At 45.7% G+C, this 24,088-nt stretch overlaps 1 protein-coding gene across 3 annotated transcripts in view; it reads left to right on the top strand.

The window, feature by feature from the left end:
- The window catches only part of TTYH1 (tweety family member 1), a 274,965-nt gene that overhangs the window by 236,378 nt on the left and 14,499 nt on the right, over positions 1–24,088 (top strand). For all 3 annotated transcript variants that reach the window (XM_086930265.1, XM_086930264.1, XM_086930263.1), the window contains exons 7-10: positions 8,070–8,145; positions 9,507–9,562; positions 13,839–13,931; positions 21,992–22,084. In XM_086930265.1, coding sequence (XP_086786391.1) covers positions 8,070–8,145; positions 9,507–9,562; positions 13,839–13,931; positions 21,992–22,084 — 318 coding nt within the window. The remainder of the gene's footprint in view (positions 1–8,069; positions 8,146–9,506; positions 9,563–13,838; positions 13,932–21,991; positions 22,085–24,088) is intronic.

The raw sequence follows: 24,088 nt of genomic DNA, 5'->3' as shown, positions 1-24,088 counted from the left end.
TAGTCAGTTTTCCCTTCCCATCCTCTTCGGCCCAAAAACTTGAACACAAACATGGGTTTGGAAGGAAGGTGACTCATAAGGTTGTTTACACACAAGTCCCAAATGCAATTAGCTAGTTTCAGGCATATGGCTAATATGGCTGGACCTGCAGTCCATTCACAATGGGATCTCTGAGGAAGATTGTTGTTAGTGTCATGATGAGGGCAACTCACATCCCAAGGTTCTAGAGCACCTTTGGGCTAGTGATCTGGATATTTCCGAGGATGATTTTTTGGAAAGTTATTGCGTATAGCTTGACAGTTTTGTACTATGCTGTAACAAATGTGCTGCTTTTCATTGATGGATTCCCTTGTGCCTAACAAGGTCTGAAAAAGGTTACCTGCAAGCAGTATGTTGCAAAGATCCACAGCCCACAATGAAATGACCACTCTGCATCTGAGTTGAAGACAGTTTGCGAAAGAGCTATTTTGATTAGCTACTAGGAGCCAACTTGAAAGGGCTTAACTCAATGCCCTATTTTGATTGGTTGAAAGAGTAGTCAAGCAGATTGCTGAAACAGCAATCTGACTGGCCCATCTTTGATCTAATAAGAATTGCGGCAGGTTGCCCACACCTCAATGCATTGCGTTCTAATGTCCAGAGAAGTGCAGGCAGTCCACGTGCAGATACGTTCCGGCGTGCAGGCAAGAAATCCACATTGTTCTTATTCTACTTGCAAATCTGTATTTAGTGATTTATTAGTTCCAATTTCACTCCACATGCAGAATAAAAGTTTCACTTGATAGCGAAATTGCTAGCCCAGCCCTACTTATAAGGCAAGTGAACATGTCTCTCAGGTTTTAGAGTACTGTTTTTGCTCTCAGATATATAACTAGTGGCCTTGTGTCCCATACATTTTATAATAACGCTTTAATATGATAGTTGATGTCTTCAATAAACCTAAAAATTACGTTTTTTTTCAATTTCCCAATGTAGCAATACTTAATTTTCTGAGCTCGGAAGGGTGCCTGGTTCTCACGGAAGTCAAATTGTGACCGGCAGGTTAAAACTGTTACCAGATGCATTATTTGACTCTAGGACGTCATCTTTCTGGAACGCCCTGCCTCTCCGTCTCGGAGAGGATGCCACTGGAACCCCCATCTTCCAAGAGCTGTGGTAGTCCACTCTTGACTTTGAAGTCGAAGACTGGCTGAGGCCGGGGGTGCCAGGCTTGGCAGGGACACTGCACAGCTGTCTTCAGCCCACACTGCAGTCTTTCACTCGCTTGACCCAGCGCCGAGTGCCTCGAAGCCTTTCATCTTCTCTCCACTGCGCTAACCCCGAGGCCCGCCTCCGACCCATCCCCCCTCCAGGGACCCTCGATGATGCCTGTCAGTCACAGACCCGTGGCGCATGTTAATTTAATTGATCTATTTTCTGCACCGGGTCAGTTATTCCCTCTGTCGCATCTGTCAAGATTAATTAGCATCAGAAATGAGGCTTTAATGTGGCGCTGGCTAGGCCCGAGTCACGTTCACACTCACTCTCTTTCCCAGGCCCCCCTTTCCAAACACATTTAACCCCTGTTTGACCACGCGGCTCCCCTCCCCACGTCCTTGCGAGTGAACTTGAGACTACAAAGGGGCCCTTTGCTCTTTAAACGCGTTCCTCCCGACACTCACCTCCCCCGCCGCACAGGGGTGGAAGGGGTTCTCAGCTATACAGCGCTGAATGGAATGAATGCATACATTGTGGCTGCCCTGAATGCCAGGCCGCGGCGGTCTCACACGGGCGTGTGGTGGCGCGGCAATGCGCCGTTTTTCACACAGGATCAGCGGGAAGCGTGGGGGCAGCCGAGAGCCGCTCAGTTTTCAGCCCGCTCTGCCAGTCGGACACGAGACAGGTGCAAGGGCATCGCTCACCTTCCTGCTTCACTACTTAAACCAACATCCCTGCGGCCCTGCCGGCCCCGGGAGAGCTTCTGCCATATTCGGAAGGGAGGGGGCGCGGGGGCGCCATGTTGATGCAAGTAAACAAAAACCCTCAGGGAGCCGAGGGTTGTTTGGAGGGGAATTCACCGGGGCAAATGCCTGGGGTCGATCCACCAAAAGGCCAGGGGTAGCGGAAGCAACATCACACCCCATCTGACATTTACTTACACTCAAACACTTACACATACACACCCATTCAAGCTCTGTCTCTCACAAATACACTCTCACCCCCAATCACGCACACAACATACATTTAAAGGTATTGTTTACTTACCACAGCTGGCAAGGAGAGCCATATTACAGCTAACAGTTATCCATTTTTTATTACACTAACAGCGAATAATAGAATATTATTCACTATTATTGCAATAAAAAAATTATAGAAAACAAGAAAATTGGAGCCCCAGCAACTTCCATAAGGACGTGTTGGTCCTGTGTTCCTGGCACTGATCTTGCGACCTCCCGAAGAGGCAGTGCTAGGGTTCACAAGGAGCAACTCAGGGGTCGCAGCTGCAACCCCTGAATGACATACATGGGCAAATGAGAAACTTTACTGCACTTATTTAAAAAAATATCATCACAAAATCCATAAATTTAACAGAGCACTCTAAAAGGAAACTCATGGAATATTCCAGTTCTTGCAGACGTCATCACATATAGAAGCACTATTTCTCCACAGGGGCTCACTGCATATGTGCTTATATATTTAAAAACATTTGCTTCATATTGAAACACTGAGTGGGTGCATTGTGCATTTCTGCCAGTTGAAATGCACTGTTATAACTGTCAGCAAATGTCTTTGTTGCATTGTAATGCGAGATGCGCAGAACACCATTAACATGAGCCCTTTGTGATTGCATAATGCAGGAGAAATGCGAGCATTTATGGCTGCATAGAATTTAGGAATGTGAGCACTTTATAACACCATAAGAATGGAGGAATACGAGCAATTTAGGACTGCCTCGGACCGGAGGAATGTGAGCACTTCAAGACTACGTAATACGTTTGGAATGGAAGCACTTTATGGCACTATAAAACTTGAGGAATGCGAGCAATTTATGACTGCATAGGACAGGAATAATCTGGCACTTTGTGACTGCATAACACTAGAGAAATGTTAGCACTTTATGACTTCATTAGACTTTAGGAATGTGACCACTTTAATGACACCATAAGACTGGAGGAACGCAGGGCCGGTTCTAGGGCGGTACGATCGGTGCCATCGCACCGGGCGCTGACATGGGGTGGGGGCATCATTTTTGCAAGTATCCTATCATTTTAGAAGCACCTGCTGCAGCGTTCCTGGCCTCGAGCAATTTTCAGGCATCGATTAAAATGTCAAGACAACTCTGGTGATTAAAGGGGTTTCTGGAAAGAGACAGGTGGTTTGTCTAGTGGAAGTTTTGACTCGTCCTAAGGTAGCGCAGAGGGTTAAAATGCCTGCTGCTAAGAACGTGTACCATGCAGATAAAAAAACTGCATATAATGTAAATAGGCCAGTGACTTATTGCTTCTGTAAGAGAGCTCCTTTTGTTACTTGCCGTTTAAAAGTAAAAATGCTAATATAGAACATTTAGCTATTAACCATTTCGTGCTCCCGTCGGCCGTTGCCCCACGAGAGCACTACCTTCCCAGTACTGTCGACAGCCGACGGAGACCCCCACCCTTTAGAACGCCCGCACTGCGGTGGAAAAAACGCCGCGGTTAAGGCGTTAACTGTCATCAAAGAGCTGCATGCAAACGGCAAGGTATATGCTGGAGCTATACGTGGTTTTTGCCCAGTCATTTGTGTCATGTTGTTCTCTTTTCATTCCCTCTATTGTAAAGCGCACTGCTACCTTCGGGTCTTGTTAGCGCTATAGAAAACTTCTAAATAAATAAATAATCCTCATTTTTTGAATATGGTTCATCTGGGCTGAAAACAATTCTTTTTATTAAAGAGAACCCCTAACAATGATGTTACATTTTAAATTCTGAATTTGTGCTTTTCCAGAATAAGGGCTCAAACTATATTACCCACGAGTATCGATGACATGTCACTTCTACACTACACCTTGTAGTCCTGTCTGATGTAACGTTTCCTATACATTGATTTACACACACATGATTGATTGTCTCTTTGTAATGTGTGTGTGATGTAAAGTGCTCTGGCACCTCACATTGGTATGAGTGGTGATATAAAACGAAATTAATCTGAGAGACAGTGGTTATGGAGACTGAGGGGCAATGTTAAAGAGTGCTAGGGAGGGAATCCGTGGCAGAGGTGGTCATTGGGGTGGGGGCACCAACAGATATTGTCGCACAGGGCGCCACCAGTTCTAAAGCCGGTCCTGGAGTAATGTGAGCACTTTATGACTACATACGAATGGAGGAATGTGAGTACTTAATGACTTCATAAGACGTTAGCAATATGAGCACTTATGACTGCATAAGACTGGAGAAATGTGCAAACAAATTGGGACATCACAATGGCAACGAGGTGTGTCCTCTCATCTTAGGAAAATGTAAAACCCAGAATGTTTTATGTCACAAAAGAGGATGTAGACACTTGGGTAAAAGTGTGAAGGTTTCCAGTTCACTCATTGTGCCACCTGTAATCACAGTCTTCAGTGTGTTCCCACGCGCGTGAAGACGTGTGAAGAATACGATTCCATGTGACAAACAGCCCCATCTTGTGATGTAGCAGCTCCTTCTCTGCCAGCCCGACACCATCAATAGGTGTATTTATTTAATTTGAGGCATTAGCTCAGCTGTTCATGGGCGTCGACTGACCATGACCTGAAAACAGCCCTACCTTATGTCATGACGCACCAATAGCACAATTGAGGGGAATACAACTTTGACATGTGTCTCTCTCCTGCCAGAGCAGTGTTATAGCACAAAAATGGGTCGACGTCGTGCTTCCAGAGTTGTTGACCTTGTCTGCAAGATAAGCAGTGGTGTTGGTTGTGATCAGTCCCGGACTGGCCGTTGCGGGCACCGGGCAATCCATTAGTGGGCCGCATGTTTGGGGTCGGTTTTGGGCCCAGGGGGCCGTGTTTGTTACAGGGCCGTTTTTGCTGCAAAAACGGCCCTGTAACAAAAACGGCAGAAAAACGGCCCTGGCACAGAGCGTGGTCGCACCCCCACTTACCCCCCTCCGGAGGGGGGGTGGGGAGTAGGAGGGGGGCTGGCCGCGCACTTTGCCAGGGCCGGTTCTGGTTCCCAGTCCGGCCCTGGTTGTGATGGCTTTGTAAATGATGCAGCTGGTTCTGAAGGTGTTGTGGGTCACCAAGTTGAGCCACTGGAGTTACATCAGTATGTGGTGATGTGATCATATGGTTTGAGATCTTGTGTGGTTATTTATTGTACTTTTGACATGGAAAATAACCTCTCATATTTTCCAGTGTAAGCTCTCCATAGGAAGAGATACACCACGCAGCCAATAGGAGAGAGCTAAATACTCCTCCTGGTAGAACCAAAGCTCACTCTGCATATATTTTAGAACAGTGGTAACAATATGTCTTATAGACAGCAGTGCTGTTAAACCAGATGCTATGCTATCCTGTTCATGTATTCTACTTAGTGGAAATTCCTCTGTTTTCGCTGGATTTGACTCAACAACCCCAAGCCCAATGAAGCTGCCCATTGTTTTTATGAGGTACACTAGCAGGGCAAAATAGATTGCTGACAGAAGGTGCACCCAGTGTACATCCTCCCACAGTGGGGGGGAATACTTCTGACTCATCGTTCTATGCAAAGATTGACAGTTTATGGCAGCTGACATTAAAATGAGGGTCACATGCCTTTTCTTGTACCCGTAAAGTTTGTATTAAACAATGTTAGGGCCTTAGGGTGACTGAATAAACTGAGCCGTTATCTTTTAAAACAACAGGTTATGGTTTACAACGTCCACTATGCCAGTTCTGAGGGGATATTACTAGCCAGCCTTTATTGTCTTTCCATTATGCGTCCTTACTGCACTGGGGAGTCATTCCCTAACGTTCCCTAATATGGTTGGAATCATGCACAAACCAGTGCTTAATTTGAGCCGGAGGTTTCAGGTGCTCGGCACCAGCACTTGATTGTCAGCAACCCCTCTAGTGATAGTCTACCACATGGTGGTGCTGTCTGCTTAATTTTGAGATGAGCACAACAACAGGGTTTACTACATCAATATATATTAAAGAAGAGCATTACATGCCACTCATGCCATTATTATAGCTTTGTATAGCCTAGAATAGGATGTATGACGGAACAACAAAATCCCTAACCCCACATACCTAAACAACGTGGTCTGAATAACAACTGTGTCTTAACCACTCATTGCTTTACCACGCATGCCATTACAATGAATTGTTGTGGTAAAGACATTCATGGTAAAGGGGTATGCATGGCTAAGGTTGCCACACCTTTTCCCACAGCCCTAAGGCACACACTTACCCCCACCCTCCTTCCGCCCTGAGGTGGAAATACCCTGACCCCTTCCAAACCCCCAAGCAGTGCACTTCACCTGACCTAATGTCTAAAACCTTGTCTCTTAACCCGACCGTAGCCAGTCCTGACCCAGTCCTAAGAACTGCCCCACCCTCCTCTAAGCACTAAAATCTACCTGACTATCCACCCACCTCCCCCTGAGGCTTAATACCCTAATAAAAAAAACTACCCCAATAATCCCCCACCCCTAAAAACTACTCTGATCCCCCAAGGCCTGAAAACTACCCTTGACCTCCTCAGCCCTGAAAACCTACCCCACCCCTGGAAACTAACCCCACCGCCAGCCCTGAAAACTAGCCCCAATCCTTCCCAGCCCTGAACACTACCTCCAACTCCCCAGCCCTGAAGCCTAGCCCTGAACCAACAGCCCAGAAAACTACTCCCAATCCACCGAAAGTCGGGAAAACTACCTGACCCCCCACCCACAAACTACCCCGACCAATCCACCAGCCCACCAAACTGACCCGACACACCCCATCCAACAAAACTACCCCCCACTCACCCCCCAGCCCCACTTACAACAACCCCAGCCCACCCCCAGCCCACAAAACACCCCTGAGCCCCAGCCCACAAAAGTACCCCGACCCACCCCCACCCCACTTACCTCACTGCAGATTTTTCCCTGCTTCCTGCGTTGTCTGTCCGAAGCTAGTCTGCCCCGAGCCCCCCAACCCACAAAACTACCCCCGACCCATCCCCAGCCCACAAAAGTACCCCGACCCACCCCCCAGCCCCACTTACCTCACAGCAGATCTCTCCCTGCTTCTGTCCGCAAGCCCTACAGCGCATTGCCTTAACCACGCACAAGCGTGGTTAAGGTATGTCCATGGTTATGGCATGCGTGGTAGGGCCTGTGGAGTCGGAACACTCGGAGTGCAATGATTAATACTTGAATTTGTACTGCTATTGAAGTGCCGGCATCAGCAACGGGTGGTGCAGTAGCATCACCTGGGCACTTACTTTTTTCTTTTTTTTTTTACAAATTAAGCGCTAGCACAAACCCCCCTGAAGGCACCCTTAGAAACATCTAAAATCGTCCATTCCCCGGTGAGTTGTTAGCTGTAGGGGAGATTTTGGGCAGAGGTCCCTTGTTTTACTTGCTGGGCTCAGTCAACAACAAACTGCTACCAAACTGCTATCAAAATAAATACCTAATATGGGAAGAAGACATAACCTCAAAGTATTAATGTAGGCACCATGAAGAAGAGTTCTTTCCATATTTTTTCACTCTCATTTTGATGTGATTTGTACAGTTGCCCAACATTTTCCAAGTCGCCACGTTTTCCAACATTGCTTTTAGCCAAACAATGATGTCTTTAAGAAAAAATAGTCCCTGAAAGCATACTTTATAAACTTTTCTTTTTTTACCAAGAATTGTCTAACGATTTTTCACAGGGAAAATCACACAACAATGTTTTTTATTTTATTTTTTTGCTGAAAATATTACTTGAGGACAAAGGTTTCGGATGGTGACAAATTTGCAACTTCAAGAAGTTGCAAAATGTATCACCATTGAAAAACTTCAGCGTTGTAATTAGAATTGTGTTCTTGTCGATAATTTGCTCCTGAGGTCTATGAAAAGATACCTAGGCTGGTTGGCTTTACTTCTTGCTTCCTTTGCAGGGGCTGAGCGACTTCTGCTCCAATCCAAATGGATATGTAATGAACGCAACACAGGAAAATACTGGACTCAACCAAGGTAGGAGAAACAAAGGCAGGCATGTCAGTATAGATGTATAGTATGAATAAATGATGTGGGTATTTGAACTAGGCCTAGGTGGAGTTCGCGGAGTTCCGCTATGTGTAACTCTGCAAAGTGACAAAAAAACTCTACAGGCTACCGCAAACGACAGCGAGTGGTGCAAAGAGAGGTTCACGCTGATCTTCCTGCTACTCGGGTTGAAATTCCACCCGAGCGGTAGCTCCCGCTTGCCACCTTACCATCAATGAGCGCGAGAGGAGAAAAAACTCCAACCGCCCAGGCCTATTTTTTAACACGTGAAGACGCTGGACTCGGCCAAGGTAGTAGAAACAAAAGCAGGTATGTTAGAATAGCTGTATAGTATGAAGTGAACACTTTAACACATGAAGAGACTGAACTTAGCCGTGGAAGGAGAAACAAAAGCAGACGTGCCCAATGAATTGCTAACAGGTTCTTAAGAGAGCGTATTATATCCACAAAGGGCTTTTTCTCTTCAAAGGCCATGCTTTACAGCCCTGACTCATCACCCTGTATATTTTTTACCTTCGAGATTGCAAATTAGGAATTATGAAGAGTCATCTTGAGGGTGTCAGGTTCAGTGTAGGTAATCTGTGATGCCACCTCTGTTAGAAATCAAAGCCAGCAGGAGCTGATGCCATGATGTACCTGAAGATGGCAGCCGGAACATGTAGCATTTGGGGGGTAGCACAACATATATGAAGCTGCTGACAACCTCTGGTCCATATATACAACCATATTCCACAGTCTGGCCATCTCTAATGCCCGTGGGAATGTGAATGGCCCTTAAAGGCTGGGAGAACAGCCGTTGATAAAGGGCTGCCTCCCTGTTTTGGGGAAACGTTCAGCGTGTCTGCTTGTGTGCTTGTGAAACCGCTATTGGGGCAGCAGCCTGTGCTGATTTGTAAAGACAGACATTTCCTGGGAGCCTTCGACTGCAGCCATTGCACTATATGCACCCCTGAAACCCTCATTCACCGCTGCCTGTAAATGTCTAACTGTGTCATAGTATGAATGTAGATAAGCAACATCTCACACACTGACTTACAATCTACTAAATCAATCAATTAATCGGATTTCTAGAGCACGAACTGCGTCATCGATCAGGGTTTCGAGGCCCTGGGAGGACTATCTGCTTGCTCTCCTATTTGTTGATAATACAAGTATTGGGGTTCATCCTGAACTGCTGGCGCAAAGGTGAGGCTCTGAGGTGCAGGGGGAGGTTGTTCCAGGTCTTAGCCGCCAGGTGGGAGAAAGAGTTCCACAGCTAAGTGATGATTCCATGTTGTTGTAAAGCGTTTTTACACCATGTATTGTTTTCTTTTCTCCCTCACTCATAGATATTCTGGAATATTATCTCACGTGTGACCAGGAAGTCATGAATCCATTCCAACAGGTGGGGAGAAAGAACACGATTATACCACAGAGACTGGTCTATGGTGCTGGGGTCGAGGATCTGATCTTTAGCCTTTGTTTGGCTCAAGGGCATCACCATCAAAGTTTGAAGCATGAGTCCCTCTTTCTACCTTACCCGCACAGACATAGGACGAGTTACCTTTAGGAGTCGATCGTTGGCACCCATGGGACTGGTGCATGCTGGGGTTTCAGAATATATCCATGTGATAAAAGTACATTGAATTCATACAGATGGGAGGGGACCAGTCATGGGTATCTTGAACGCACTGAATGGGCCCGTTCATTGTGGACCAAAGTGGGACACCTCTTGTAATGCTGTTCTTCTAAGGGCTCCCTTAGAGCACTAATGTTGACCGAACATGTTCACTGCTACCTTTCAGTCACATCACATCTACATGGAGGGCAGGGATGTCTTGTTCACGTCTGCACCTTCAATCCTTAGTGGTCTGTAACGTTTCAGTAAAACGAAGTGGACGCTGCGGGTTTATGTAAGATCACATACGTTGTATATAGTTCTTTGCTCTGCATCCTGCTCCAAGTGAAGAAACTGGCTCCCAATGTGACATACAAGGCATTCCACAGCAGAATCACTTTCAGGCTGAGCACTAAACACAAAGAACAGACTGTAAACTGAAGGAATGGAAGACCCAACACAGTCACGCCTCAGTCATGCAAGTGCTTCCTGTGCCACAGTTCCCAGCTCATAAACACCTGGGTCTGCTGCCAAGGCCAGAAAACAGGAAAAACTGAGGTGTGACTTCAGAGCGGTGAGGAGAGAGAAGGGGCTCAGATGGAGGTCACTTAGGCAGGGCTTTCAGTGGGCAGAAAAACCTTGGGTTCTCTCAAGGGGGCGTGGCCGATGTAATAAGGGCATGGCTTAAAAAAACATAAGCTAAAAATATGTGCTTCACAAAGTATGCCACCCACCTGGTAGTTTGCTGCTGCTGTCATTGCATCCATATGTACATATAATGCAGGTATCATTACACCTACAAGAAGCCAGGCCTATTGGCTTTATCAGTGGTTGTTAGCTGCATATAATAAATTAGCAACACTATGGCTTAGTTGTATATAACCTCGATAATGCTTCAGTTCTAAAATGATGAAACTATGAAAGAACTAAAAGCTACATCATAGGCAGTGAAGGGTGGTACTGATGAATAAGTAAGATTTCTTTTCACCCTGAGGGTGAGGGCAAAAAAAGAGAGCCCGGCAGGGACACTTTCAGCACTTGCTCTTTAGAACTGCTGGTGATGGGCACCGGAAGGACCCGGCTCAATTAAAGCCCTGCTCTTATGACTATGCAAGGGTAGCGGCTGCTATCCCTCGCTTGCCCTTTGGTACACGTGGTACTGCCATTGTTTCTCCGGGTCTCAGTAGCCATGAAGGCATCTGTAGTTTCCACTCCTTCCACTTTCCAATAAACCCTGCAGCAAATGAGAGTTGACAGAGGGGCTAAGGTGGTACAAGTGGGTGAGTTCAATCCTCTGATGTCACCAGGAATTAAATTGTACGCAGACACCGCGCATGGCGTTTGGTGATCGATATCGCTCAAGCCCAGTTAAAAGGTCTCGTGTTCATTTCTCCCTCAACATAGATTGTATAAATATATATTTTTTTAAATACAAAAGCACAACACAATACAGTGCTGCGGATACATCCTTTTTAAAGCAGAAAGCCGAAACGGATGGGAGTAATACACTGAAAAAAGAATAGAGTGCAGGTTTGAGAAGTGTATTTATCTTAGAGCAGTGGTTCCCAAACTTTTGACTCCTGAGGACCCCCACTGAATCACTACTGGAAGCCGGGGACCCCCAAGCAATTTGTACAATTTAAATTTCTTTTCAAAAAAGCCTTTTGAAGCAGAGACAATTTCAAGAGGAAGACAGCCTGAATTGGGTCTATTGGCATGGACATGTATGCATACAGCAGTGTATTATTTAGTGGTACAAGTCTCCTGCTCTCAACCATAGCAGCACCTCTACATTCTCATTCCAGAGCCTTGGAGTGGTGACCCTTCCTTACAGCAACAGGTTGAATGATTGTGAATTATTAGCATTTTTACCTATTCACAGTTTAAGAAGATCTAACATATTATACAATTATGAAGCATTTTATAATAAAGACATGCCCCAAGGAGCAAAGAATATTGTGAAAATTCTAACAAGATAGTGCACAAAGCGATGAGATCAGTGTACAGAGCAAATTCAAGGTCTAAAGTAGGAGTTCATCATGGAAGTGCAAGAGATGGCAGGAAGGTATTTGCACAGGAGGCATATTTTTTCAGCAAGATCATGGAACAATGCTATGCCAATTACCATAAACCCCTGTTAGACATAATCTTTAGTCACAGACAGCAGAACAACATTTTACCACCAAGGGGTGAGCAGTGCAGTTAAGGCATATTTAAGAGAGGCCTTGCGTGGCACCTGACATGACCCTCTCCTGTTAGGATGCCCACTGCCCCGTCCCTTGCCAACAACAAACTGCAAAGGCTACACAGAATAAGAGCTTGATATGTCTGAATATGAAAGCTTGACAGCACACATAATTCACCCAAGGGCATGTGGAAAGTGAGCAATCAGATAGCAGCACGAAAATCCTACTGCTGATCCTGGCTGCATCTATTTTTACCTGCCTGCCAAGTAACAGTAACCTATGCACATGTGCCTTTCAAAGCTTTATTGCTTTTATTGTATTGCATGTATTTTCATTGTTGTGTCTATGACTGCTGTTGTCTGTCTTCCCCTGTACGTGGTCCGTGCCCCTTTTTCTTCCCTCTTTTCCCCTCGATGTCCCTGTGCTCTCTCTGCCCGGTCTTTCCTTCTGTACCCCTCGCTGCCCCATGTCTCTGCCCGGTTTTCCCTTCTGTTCCCCTCACTGCCCCCGTGCCTCTCTGCCAGTTATGCCTTCTGTTCTTAGCTGCCCCTATAATTCTGTATTCTGTATTTTACCTCTGTGCCACTTGTTTTTTGTGCCCATCTGCCCTCTGTGCCACTCATTTTTCCCTCATTTTTGTGCCCCTTTTGCCTTCTGTTCCACTCCTTTTCCCCTCGTTTTTTGTGCCTTTCTGCCCTCTGTTCCACTAGTTTTCCCCTTGTTTTTTGTGCCTTTCTGCCTTCTGTTCCACTCGTTTTTGTGCCTTTTTGGTCTCTGTTCCACTCGTTTTTGTGCGCTTCTGCCCTCTGTTCTACTCGTTTTTTGTGCCCGTTTGCCCTCTGTGCCACTCGGTTTTCCCTTGTTTTTGTGCCCCTTTTGCCTTCTGTTCCACTCGTTTTTCTCTAGTTTTTTGTACCTTTCTGCCCTCTGTGCCACTCGTTTTTCCCAAATTTTTTGTGCTTTTCTGCCCTCTGTTCCACTTGTTTTTCCCTCGTTTTTTTGCCCTTCTGCCCTCCGTTCCACTCGTTTTTTGTGCCTTTCTGCCCTCTGTTCCACTCGTTTTTTGTGCCTTTCTGCCCTCTGTTCCACTCTTTGTTCCGTCCTTTTTGTGCCTTCTGCCCTCTGTTCCACTCGTTTTTTGTGCCTTTCTGCCCTCTGTTCCACTCGTTTTTTTGTGCCCTTCTGCCTTCTGTTCCACTCGTTTTTTCCTTGTTTTTGTGCCCCTTTTGGCTTCTGTTCCACTCATTTCCCCAGCTGCTCTGCCCCCTGCGGCCTGCCCCCCTGACTGCCCACTGCCCATTCGCTGCCCCCGCCACCCGATTGTATTGTTGTGGTCTCGCCGCCCCTGCGCCAAAATTCACAGCTCTTGTGTGCTTTGAGGACGCATGGGCGTTTCATTTTTCACTACGAGGACAGGCACTCGAGGCCTGCGGACCACCTGGGAACGTCTCATGGACCCCTGGGGGTCCGTGGACCACAGTTTGGGAAACGCTGTCTTCGAGGACAGTGCTCTGTCTTGCGTATTTCCTTACAATTGTACTGCGGATTCTGCACTGAGAAATGTGGCACAGAAATGCGACCAGTTGAATGATAGTTTCCTGTTATTCTGTGGATTTTCAAGCGAATTCCCTCTGAAGGTTCATAAAAAGTAAACGTGCAGGAAGAATGGATGTGTTTCGGTGTCAAGAAAATCTATTGAAAAAAATCCAACTTCTGACTTCCATTAAAGCTGCTGAATGTTCTTCTGAGAAGTTGAACATTATAACTGAGGTTGGCTTGCTAGGTGTGCTTAGAGTTTGAGATCAGAGTTTCAACTGTGATCAGAGAAGCACTTTTCGTGGCATGTAATGAATCTTTTTATGTGTTCTCGTCTTCAGAGGCTGACAATGTCCCAGCGTGCGCTCGCCAACATCCACTCGCAGCTGCTCGGACTGGAGAAGGAAGCCGTCCCACAATTCCCTGCGGCAGAGGTGACGTTTTTTAACTAGTTTTCTTTTAGCATTTGTTTCCCTCTGTATCAAGTACCAGAAAGCCTTCCTTGAAACACAAAAACACAAAACGGCTCTCTTTGGTTCATACTTGCGTATTCTCCAATAATACATGATATGCACTGTGCTTTATGCCCCTAATGTTAGAGATGGGCCAGGGGGACTGGGAGGTCAGGGGGACTGGGAGGTTTGTCAGGCGCCAGACCCTAGTGTGATCATGTGGTGCTAGGAAATCTATTTCATGTAGTATGATCTATGGACCCTGTCCTGGTTTCCTCTAAATGTGGTTCTTATGTTTATCAGATTATCTTGCATATTATGGCTTCTGCTAGTGAGATTTTGTTCCACCCTGTGCTTCATGCCCCTAATGTTAGTAATACTCAGGAGGCTAGGGCAGAGGTCTTCAAACTTTTTGATGCTGGGACCCCCTTGTCAAACCTTTTTAGGCGTAAGGACCCCCTTCTGACAAAAGTTTCAAGAAACTGGTACTCCTCATCAACAACTATCGACAACCATAAATGCGCCTGTTAAACCTGACATCTTTTGGCATGTTTCCCCTGTTTTTTTGCTTTCTGACGTCCAAGTTTTGACTCTTTTTTTCTGGTTTAGTGTCTCGGCGCTCTTGCTCACTGTTGTTCAGTGTTAAAGTGCAAGTGCTCCTATTGTAAATTGTATTATGGAATGGTGTTTCCATGTTTGGCATGTTTGACTTACTAGTAGATCCCTAGTAAAGTGCACTGAGGGTGCCAAGGTCTGTAAATCAAATGCTGCTGGTGGGCCTGTAGCACTGATTGTGCAAATCATTAAAGGAGCCCTGAAAAAGGTTTCCAGACCTGCTACTGCAGTGTGTGCATGCAGTTTGTAACTGCCATGTTGATCTGGCAAGTGCAACCACTTGCCAGGCCCTATTCTTCACTTTTACTACATGTAAGTCACCCCTAAGGTAGGCCCAAGGTACCCCTGTGGGCAGCGTGCCATGTATATTAAAGGTAGGACATGTACTGGTGAGTGTGACATGTCCTGGCAGTGAATCACAGTGTGTTTCATGTTTCACTATGGAAAGACTATTGGGAGTTTACTTATAATATCTTACAAGCATATCTTCCCATTGGGACAAGATAGAGAAATATGTTTAGTATGCCTGAACTCAGAATGCAATAATTAATCTTTTAGTAAAGATGATTTGTATGTTCTGTGTTTGGAAATACCACTTTTAGAAAGTAGGTATTTTGTTGCTTAGCCATCCTGTGTCTCTCTGCTGGGTTTCTGGATTGACTGTCTGGCTTTGGAGTGACAGGGGCTGGGGATATGCATTTTCATCGCACAGCCACTGGGGGGTCAAGGTGTGTCCAGACTTTCCTGGATGAGTCAGAGCTGTGCTAAATAGACCTGGGCTGTATTTATAGCAGTAGGAGGATATTTCCTGGCACCTGAATGGGCCTGGTCTGCCTTGGACAATACTGTCACCACCTCCTGCCAGGAAGCTGGGCCAGAGAGGATGGAAGTGATTTGGGTTTGGCACAGACATTCTTTGCTCAAAAGCACAAAGAGAAACTGAGTATAAATATTGGGGCCCATACCCCAGAACTTTAGAACTCGCTGGAATCAAGGAACCTGCCAAGAAGAAGAGCTGGAAGAACTGCCAAGAGGAGTACTGCCCCTTTGCTGTGTGGTTGCTTTGTTGGGTTGGCCTGCAGTTGCTGCTTCTGCCTTGGGCAGTGAAAGGACTGGACTAAACTTTCTTTACTTGTTGCTGAGTATCTCCAAGGGCTTGAAGTAGAGCCTGCCTCCTGCTCTGAAGTAAAAGGAACTGCAAAGACTTCACCTACCTCTGGGTACCGCCTCTGAAACCGTGGATTCAGTTGCCACAGAGGGGTGAAAGCAGCCGACTCTGTCACCGACTCTGAGGTTAGCTCTGTCACTGGCTCCGTGTCCTGAAGGCACTGCTGCATCTCACACAGCAACCCTGGCTTGGGGACACTGCTCGCAAGTCTTCGACACACCGTCCCATCCCACACCATAGTCTGGACTGACCAACACCAGCTCCGCGCAACTGGCACTATCACCTGCACCGTGATCTGTCAGCACAGCAAAGAGCACCGTCTTCACTCTGCACCTCAGCTCTGGTCTCACCGATGTCGCTGGATGACGTCACTGAGTTGAACAAATCTTTGTCATCACAAAGAGCCAGACTGCTCCCAAGCATCCTTAACACTTGCAGATTACCTGATTAGGCACATTTGCCTTTTTCATTTAGGCAGGCAAAGCAGCTGATAATGATTAAATTAGCCTTCCCAGGGTAGGAGGGCTGTCTTTTTGCAGGGACAAGTGAAGCTGGGGAATCTGCGACCCCCTTCGCAGGACTCCACGACCCCCTGGGGGTCGCGCCCCACAGATTGAAGACCTCTGCCTTATGGTAATGCAAGTTACAAGCTATAGCAAATGGTTTATCAACCTCCTGCACCAAATGTAGAAGTAACCTACCCTACTATCAAAACGTGTGGGGTTAGAATAGTAATTATACACTTCATTGCGTCCAATGGGGAAAGAGCGAGAGTCAGAGAATCTGCTTACATGTTTTATGCAATGGTATTTTATCATGGGTGCTGGCTTTAAAAAAACTTTCCAGGGCTTTAATAGGGATGAAAAAACTGAAGGGGGGGGTCTCTCAAAGGGTTGTGGCCAATGTAATTAAGGGTGTGGCTTAAAAACACAAGCTAAAAATCTGTGCTTAGCATAGTGTGCCACCCAACTTGTATTTTGCTTTTTCTGTCATTGCATCCAGATATATAATACAACAAGTAACATCATACCTACAACAAGTTTGGACTATTGGCTTTGTCAATGGTTGTTAGTTGCATAAGATAAATAAGCAGCAACTCTGGCTTGTTGTATTTAATATTGAAAAAGCTTCCACTTAAAGCCCTGTTAACACCACAACAATGTTGCTGCTCCTGAGTCTCGAAAAGAGAAGGGAAATCCAGAGAGAACATGACTCTCTTTAAAGGATTTCCCTTCCCCTACAACGCTCACCTGGCACGACGTCATGCCGTAACTTCTCCACTAGTGAGAAGTGAGTAGTGTGAGCAGCGTACATCCATGTGCTCACCTGGCATGATGTCATGCTGTAACTTCTCCACTAGTGACCAGTGAGTAGTGTGAGCAGCGCACATCGGTGTGCTCACCTGGCATGACGTCATGCCGTTACTTCTCCAATAGTGAGAAGTGAGCAGTGTGAGCAGCGCACATCGGTCACTGCAGTCTGGAAAAAAACTAACTGCCTGTGCCCGGGCACAAAACAGAGCCCGATAGAGACCCGTTTCGAGGCCCCAGTGAGAACTGGCCCACTTAAAGCCCTGCTTATCTTACCAAAACCAGGACGCAGTGGGGTACATTTCTGAAGTAGGTAAAAGAAAACTGAAGAGATGTGTTGACTATAGGAGCGTTGTTTCCCTGTGCAAAGTAAATGTTACAAGCAATCTGTGATGCGGTATGAAATGCTTTTATCATGAAGGTTTTACCATAAAATAAATTTTGGCCTCAGCACTGTAGTAATATACTTGTGAATACGCATTTATTAGTACAGTTTTTCTAAATAACCTGTTATTGGGCTGCATTTATTTTCACAACTATGACAGAAACAAATACATTCTACATTTTATAGATAAGATTGCCGTTTATATTTAATTGTAATCCAGAATTGAGAAAACTGGATTATTACAACGACAATAATGTACATGCGTCTATTGAGCAAACTGCTGCTCTTTTCTGTTTAAGGCACTGAATTTTTTTGTAGCCCATTGAGAGGTGCAACAAAAGAAAAGGTGCTTGCAGTTGCACGCTGCTGTGAAATAACTTGGCTTGGTGTGGAGTCAATGTATTACAAACTACACCTTACATTAGATATTCATTTTAATCTTCTAACACCACTGGTAACTGACACTAATCCAAAAATTACCATAGAAATCTCATTCAAATCACTAAACTTGAAATGTTTATTTAAACATCAATGAACGTAACGTATATAGGTAAACGTGTTTTCAAAAGTAATTAATTTCCTTTTTTATGAAAAATTACAAGGATCAACATACACTCGATATCTATAATGCATTTTAAATTACAGCATGAAAATGAGGGGAATACATTTGTATACTCAAAGAGCTCAATGCATCTCCTTCCTTGATTTCTGTAAACGCTCAAATGTTTTCCCCTCATTTTAACGCTGTACAAAAACAGAACATTCAGCTTTTCATTTCAGGAATCCTAAATTTAAAATGTATTATATATATCGAATTCAAAGGGTTTCGGCCTCCCTCCCCCTCGCCAAGCCTTGTGTGTGTCAGCCCGGGCTGAGACAGCTTCCCGGGGACACACACAACCGCACCAGAGTACTTTACAGGTATTTAAAAGACCTTCTGCGTGTTAATGAGGCTTTGATGTTTTTCACCCCTCAATGAACTTAGGGTTAAGGCAAGCCACGCTCGGACAGATTCTGCGACCCCCTTCCAAGGACTCCACGACCCCCCTGGGGGTCGCGCCCCACAGATTGAAGACCTCTGGGCTAGGGTCTAATATTAGACTGTTGAAATTATGGGCATACATTGCGTTTGGCGCCTAATGTGATGCTGTGCATAATGTGGTTTCTGTTCCAGACTGATGCTAGGTACAGTGTTTACCAGTGATTACTGGTTGTACGTTTATGATCTGTTGTACTTTTGCTAAGTTCGCTCTGTGATGGTTCTGACAGTGGTCCAGTGGGCCCTGTCTTGTCTAAACAATTCCCTGGCACCCCAGGTGGCACCATGTATATTATGTGATTATGTAGGTAAAGGGCCCATCAAAATACGAACGGAATCATAGAGACTCCCAAGCAGTAAAGCTCTCTCAACTACTGGAATTTGTGCACCCATCTTATCCTGCTCTGAAGTAACAACCTGCTCCTAATCGCCTCACTTCCGGGCTGCATATTAGTTCAGATATCTTCACCCGTCGTCTGGAATATGTGCCCCCTTTTTGCACTCATACTTCTCCTCACCACAGCCTTCCTGGTAACACCCCTCTCTTATCCCCACCACCCCCCTCCTCCTCATTCTCCCATCATGGCCACCACTCGAGTTAAGTCTGGAATTCATTGCTACAAAATCATTTATCCTCCTAACCTGACTAAAGCTGCCGCAAAACATTTCAAGCATAACACCATGGAATGTTTCCCTGATTTCCTTTTTGTCAATCAATTTTACAATGGTCGCCAGGGGAGGCTCAAAAACGATTTCATTTTCTTCACTCACGACATCCCCTCTTGGTCCACCAGCTTACACAACTCCCTTAACGTCCCCTCCTCCTTCTCTATCCCTCATGGGAAACCGCAAAAAATGTCCCCCTCTGCGTGTTTCAACGGCTCCCTCACCATCTCACTCTATATCAACGGTACAGTCATGATCCAAGCCAAAGACACCTGTCTCTCTCTTTTCGACCACCTCTTCCCTTCCCTACGCCCCTCCCCTGTGACCTTCTTGTCCCTTGACTCTTCATCTAGCTCCACCCATTACTCCCTTTCTCCACCCCTGACCCCCTACACTCCAATAGGCTGCACCCTCGGGAGGCACAGTTCGACCCTCCTCCCTCCCCCTATCCTGTGCCCTCCTCTCCCATTCTTCCCCCTCCCAGTATGCCCCCTCCTTCATCACTCCAGCGGGACCTCTAGCTAATCAGCTCCTAGGCCAATCTGCACCATCCAATCTCATCTCCTCCCCCCTATCCCTACCTGCCACCCTCCTTTTTAGTCCACCTCTCCTCCAACCTTCCCCCCTTGTTAACCTTCCTTAAGTCCCCCTTATTCCATCCTCTTCTCCTCTTCTTTTCCCCCTCCTCACCTCGCTATGTCTCCCGATTTCTCCCAAACCCATTGCATCTCTCTCCCTCCCCCAATACTGTGCTACCCTCTTTCCCCCCTTGGTAACCCTTTCACTTTCCCTCCCTCGGGCCTAGCAGAACCACTTCCTTACTTCAACTTCCCCATTTCTCAGCCCCCTCACTCCGCCAGTTGCCCGTTCCCTCACCGCCACCTCCCTAGCTTGCTTACAGGACCTCTCTAACCCCTTTCCCTCACTTCCTCCCAAACATCCTTCATTCCTATGTCTCCACACATTCCTCCTTTCACCCTCTGCCCCACCGTCGCGCTCCCCACCTACCTCCCCTAGCTATGTCCTTCATTCCTATCCTTCTTGCAACATTCCTATCCTTCTTGCAACGCCAACAAAGTCAACTCTCCTTTCACCTCTGATGCACCAATGCCCGCTCTCAACCACCACCTTTCCCCACCTCTGAACCCTATACCCCATCTCCCCTCCCACCCCCGACTTCCCCCTGCCTACCACCGCCAATTACACCCCCTCCTGTTTCCATCGAGCCACCCAACATGCTGTGCTCTGCTCTATACTCTCTGCCTCTACTTGTCCCTTGTGCGCTTTCGTAACATACACACATGTCACTTTTTTACCTCTTGTAACGTATCGTTTGCGACCTCTTGTATTTTGTTTGCTCTTGATACATGCACAATTGTCACTATTGCCTTATGTAACGTAACGTTTTCTTTTGTAACATGTTGACTTGCAATTGTTCCTCATGTATCACTACTGTTCCTATTGTGAAGCGCTCTGACACCTTCTGGTAAAGTCCGCTCTATATGAAAACGCATTAAATAAAATAAATAAAATAAAAAAATGTGCACTCTGGGTCACATAGGCTTAGAGGACCCTGCTAGAAATGTTACCACAAAATCCCTGTAGATGGCAGCAAGAGCTAAGGCATTCCAGATCGTTGGTGATGCAACCTACACAGCGTCATGGTGAGAAATCCTGCAAGTGCCGGAGATCTCATAAGGGTGCCATTGCTCCTTCCCACAAACGTGCACGTCATATCTGAAAAACTCTTAGGAAGACATTTCACTTTGAGCAAATACAAGAAGCAGCTATCCTACAATAAAATATGTAGAAAATAACGACCAATCGCGTTTTCCTATTCAACAGAACGTTTCAAACTTTAACAGTTATTTTTGAGAACTTTTACAAAGTGGGCAGGCTCAAGTAAAACCAAAGTGACGTTTTTCTGAAAGTTGTCCTATGCAAGAATTACTACCTTAATAATATGAATTGAATCCAAGGCTTCCTGTTGAGTGGAGAGGCAGGCCCTATCACTCTTCACTGAGGCAGACTCTGTTCACATTGTTATTGTGATGGGTTAGTTTGGCTTACACAGGCAGACCGCATTTTCTGCGAGTGCAAAACAACTTTTGGAAGTCACAAAAGTTGGTTTTACAACCACTAATGGATTTACTCACACATTGGGTTTACTATGAGTAAATATACTAAGATGTGGGGAGTGGGGAGCTAGTGAGTATTTCCAACCACTTCTCACACTAGAAGAGGTTAGAAAGCAACTAAATGGGAGGACATGGGAGGTTTTGAGGTGTTGTTCAGGAATAATTTTTGTGAATTCCTAAAAGTTGTCAATCAGCGGCCATGTGAGACCTGTAAGTGCAGATGTATGACTTTCTTTAAGAAACGGGCCCCCTCTGCACCAATTCTCTACCACTATTTTGCATATTTCTATCTACTTTTTTGCACTATACTTATCTTAGTAATATTTGCTGATTTATGTATGATTTAATCTATGCGATTACACAATATTTTTGATATATAGTTATTCTATTGGGCAATGAAGTGTGTGCCCCACACCCAATATTTTGCTTCTTTACAACCAGTGCGATTTGGCAAATGTATCATAAAAGTACTGTGTATTAGCTTTTGATACATTTAGGAATTCGATGTGTGTGCCTCTTGCCAATTACGGTTTATTCATATCCTACAGATACGAAGCTAAAAAAAAAAAAACTCCATCATTTTGGTGGAAGGTCTTGTGATGTCACTTCCTGTGATGTAATTGGGCAGCAAAGCATTAGATAGTATTGCTTGTGTGACATCTAATTGTTGTAGGTCCTTTTACAAGTCTTACAAGTTCTCTTTTGCTACTCTCCTCGACAGAAACACCTCCTGGCGGCCCAGGCAATGTTGAACACAACAGAGGGAAGCTTCCACCACCTGGTGGCCTTACTCAACTGCCGGGGGCTGCATAAGGTAAACTGCAAGGACTGCATTACTGTGTGTCGCTTCGCCTACTCCATTTCGCTCACTCGCCTCATCAGGCCCTAGTATCTGCCCTTCCCTTCCAGACATCCAGCAGCCTCATTGTCCTGCAGAAGACAGGCCACTCAGCTTATATATATATACTGTGCTTAATCTCTGGCTTGAAAAACAAAATGTAGGGTATTTTCCGCAATGTAAAGACGCCAACAGAACAGCAAAGGTGGGTAGCATCCTTCGATCTAACCATTCATTTGGAAAACACTTTGCAAGCATTGATGAAAAGTGAGGCCAAGCAGCAGAGAAAGAGAACTAATGAGTCCATAGGTCAATGCTTTCCCATTCAGCGCAAACTCAGGGCCAGATTGATCAAACTTTGATGCATTGTAGCGCAGCAACACAACTTGCTGCGCTGCGTCAAATCTAGAGGGCAGGAATGCGCCGTATCAATCATTGATTGATAGGGCGCATTCCTGCTCTCTCCTTGCGCTAGTGCACTCAGTGCAGCCCAGCGCCAATGCAAGCACCTTTGCGTCATGGTGCAAGGGTGTCTGCTTTGCAGGCAGGATTGTTTTTGTGCAGGAAGGCGCACCTTCCCACACCTAAACAAACCTTAGAGGTCTTTTCTTCTTTTAAAAGTGTGCGGCAGTACGCTTAGAAATAGGAAAAAAAGGAGGAATAAAGATATTTCTTCTGGTTGCGCCTCTAAAGGAAAGGCAAAGCGTTTTGACCCATTCCTAGGTTTATCAGCCTTGCTAAATCTGGGAATGTGTCAAAATCCATGAGTGAAGGCATGAGGACACCCATGCTTCACTCACGGAAAGCCTTCCCAGGGGAGAATAACACAAGGCAGCAATTTGCCCAGCCTTGCGTTACTCCAGATTTACTAAGCAACATCGGGTCATGCAAGGTGGCCTTGCATTGCACAATAAATCACACTTAAGGATTGCATTGCCCTTGCAGCATCATGTGTGACGCCTTGCAACCCAATAACAAATCTGAAACTGTGTATTTCCTCAGCTGAGAGTCCTCATTTATGACACTCTATAGACATTTGAACCCGAGCTCTTGACGCGTGGTGAAGATATAGAGTAACTCACACATTACCGTATCTCTGTGAGCCTCAAATTGTAAACAAGTTTAAAGTAATGTGAAAACAACAACAGTACAATGTTTCATTCTGTACATTTTACCTTTCTGCCTTAGACCTCCTTCCATCCAGGACTGGATAGGGAAACTACAATCATCAGCCCTGGCAAAAGTTACCAAGTACTTCCCCCTCAATCCTGTCCCTAGCCTGTTAACTTCTCTCTTTCTTTCTCATTTCCTGCCCATCCTGTTTCCCAATGCTTCTTTCTTCCCTCTCTCTCTTTACTCTCTCTTTCTCTCCCTGTTTCTTTCTGTTCTCTTTCATTCACCTGCATCTTTTCCCCTCCTCTCCCTCTCTCTTTCTGCTCAAGACCCGCTGTGCCTAATGCAATAAATTTCAGGTCTCTGTTGATAATGATAGAGACATCAGCAACATCATTTGACTCTCCAAAAACCAGCCTCCAAAGGCTCCCAATCCGCCCTAAAACAAGCCCTCAGGAAATGACTGATAAGATAAATGGCACGCCCAGTCCTGCTTTCATATCAACATTGTATATGCAATCAGGTTTCCTCCAGATCTGACACACCTTACTCTTCTATGTACTCATGTTCTACATGCATCCATGTTATGTTATTTAATGTAGATTTGTAGAGTGTTCTATCACCCGGGAGGATATCCTGATGCTGAGCAGGTGTGAGTCTAGCCACATCTAGGGCCTAGGCAGGTGTGAGCCTAGCCTCGTGGAACCACTTGAAAAGCCAGGTCTTTAATTTCCTGCATAATTCAAGAAGTGAAAAGAGGCTCTTATGTGTAGCTGCAGGTCATTCCATGCCTTAGGAGCGATATAGGAGAAGGCTCAGCCACCAGATATGGTTTTCTTTCTGTATGCGTGGGACTTGTGCACGTAG

This window comes from Lissotriton vulgaris, chromosome 7 (genome assembly GCF_964263255.1).
Source record: "Lissotriton vulgaris chromosome 7, aLisVul1.2, whole genome shotgun sequence".
Classification (NCBI taxonomy): Eukaryota; Metazoa; Chordata; class Amphibia; order Caudata; family Salamandridae; genus Lissotriton; species Lissotriton vulgaris.
This window is presented reverse-complemented; position numbering and strand designations above follow the sequence as displayed.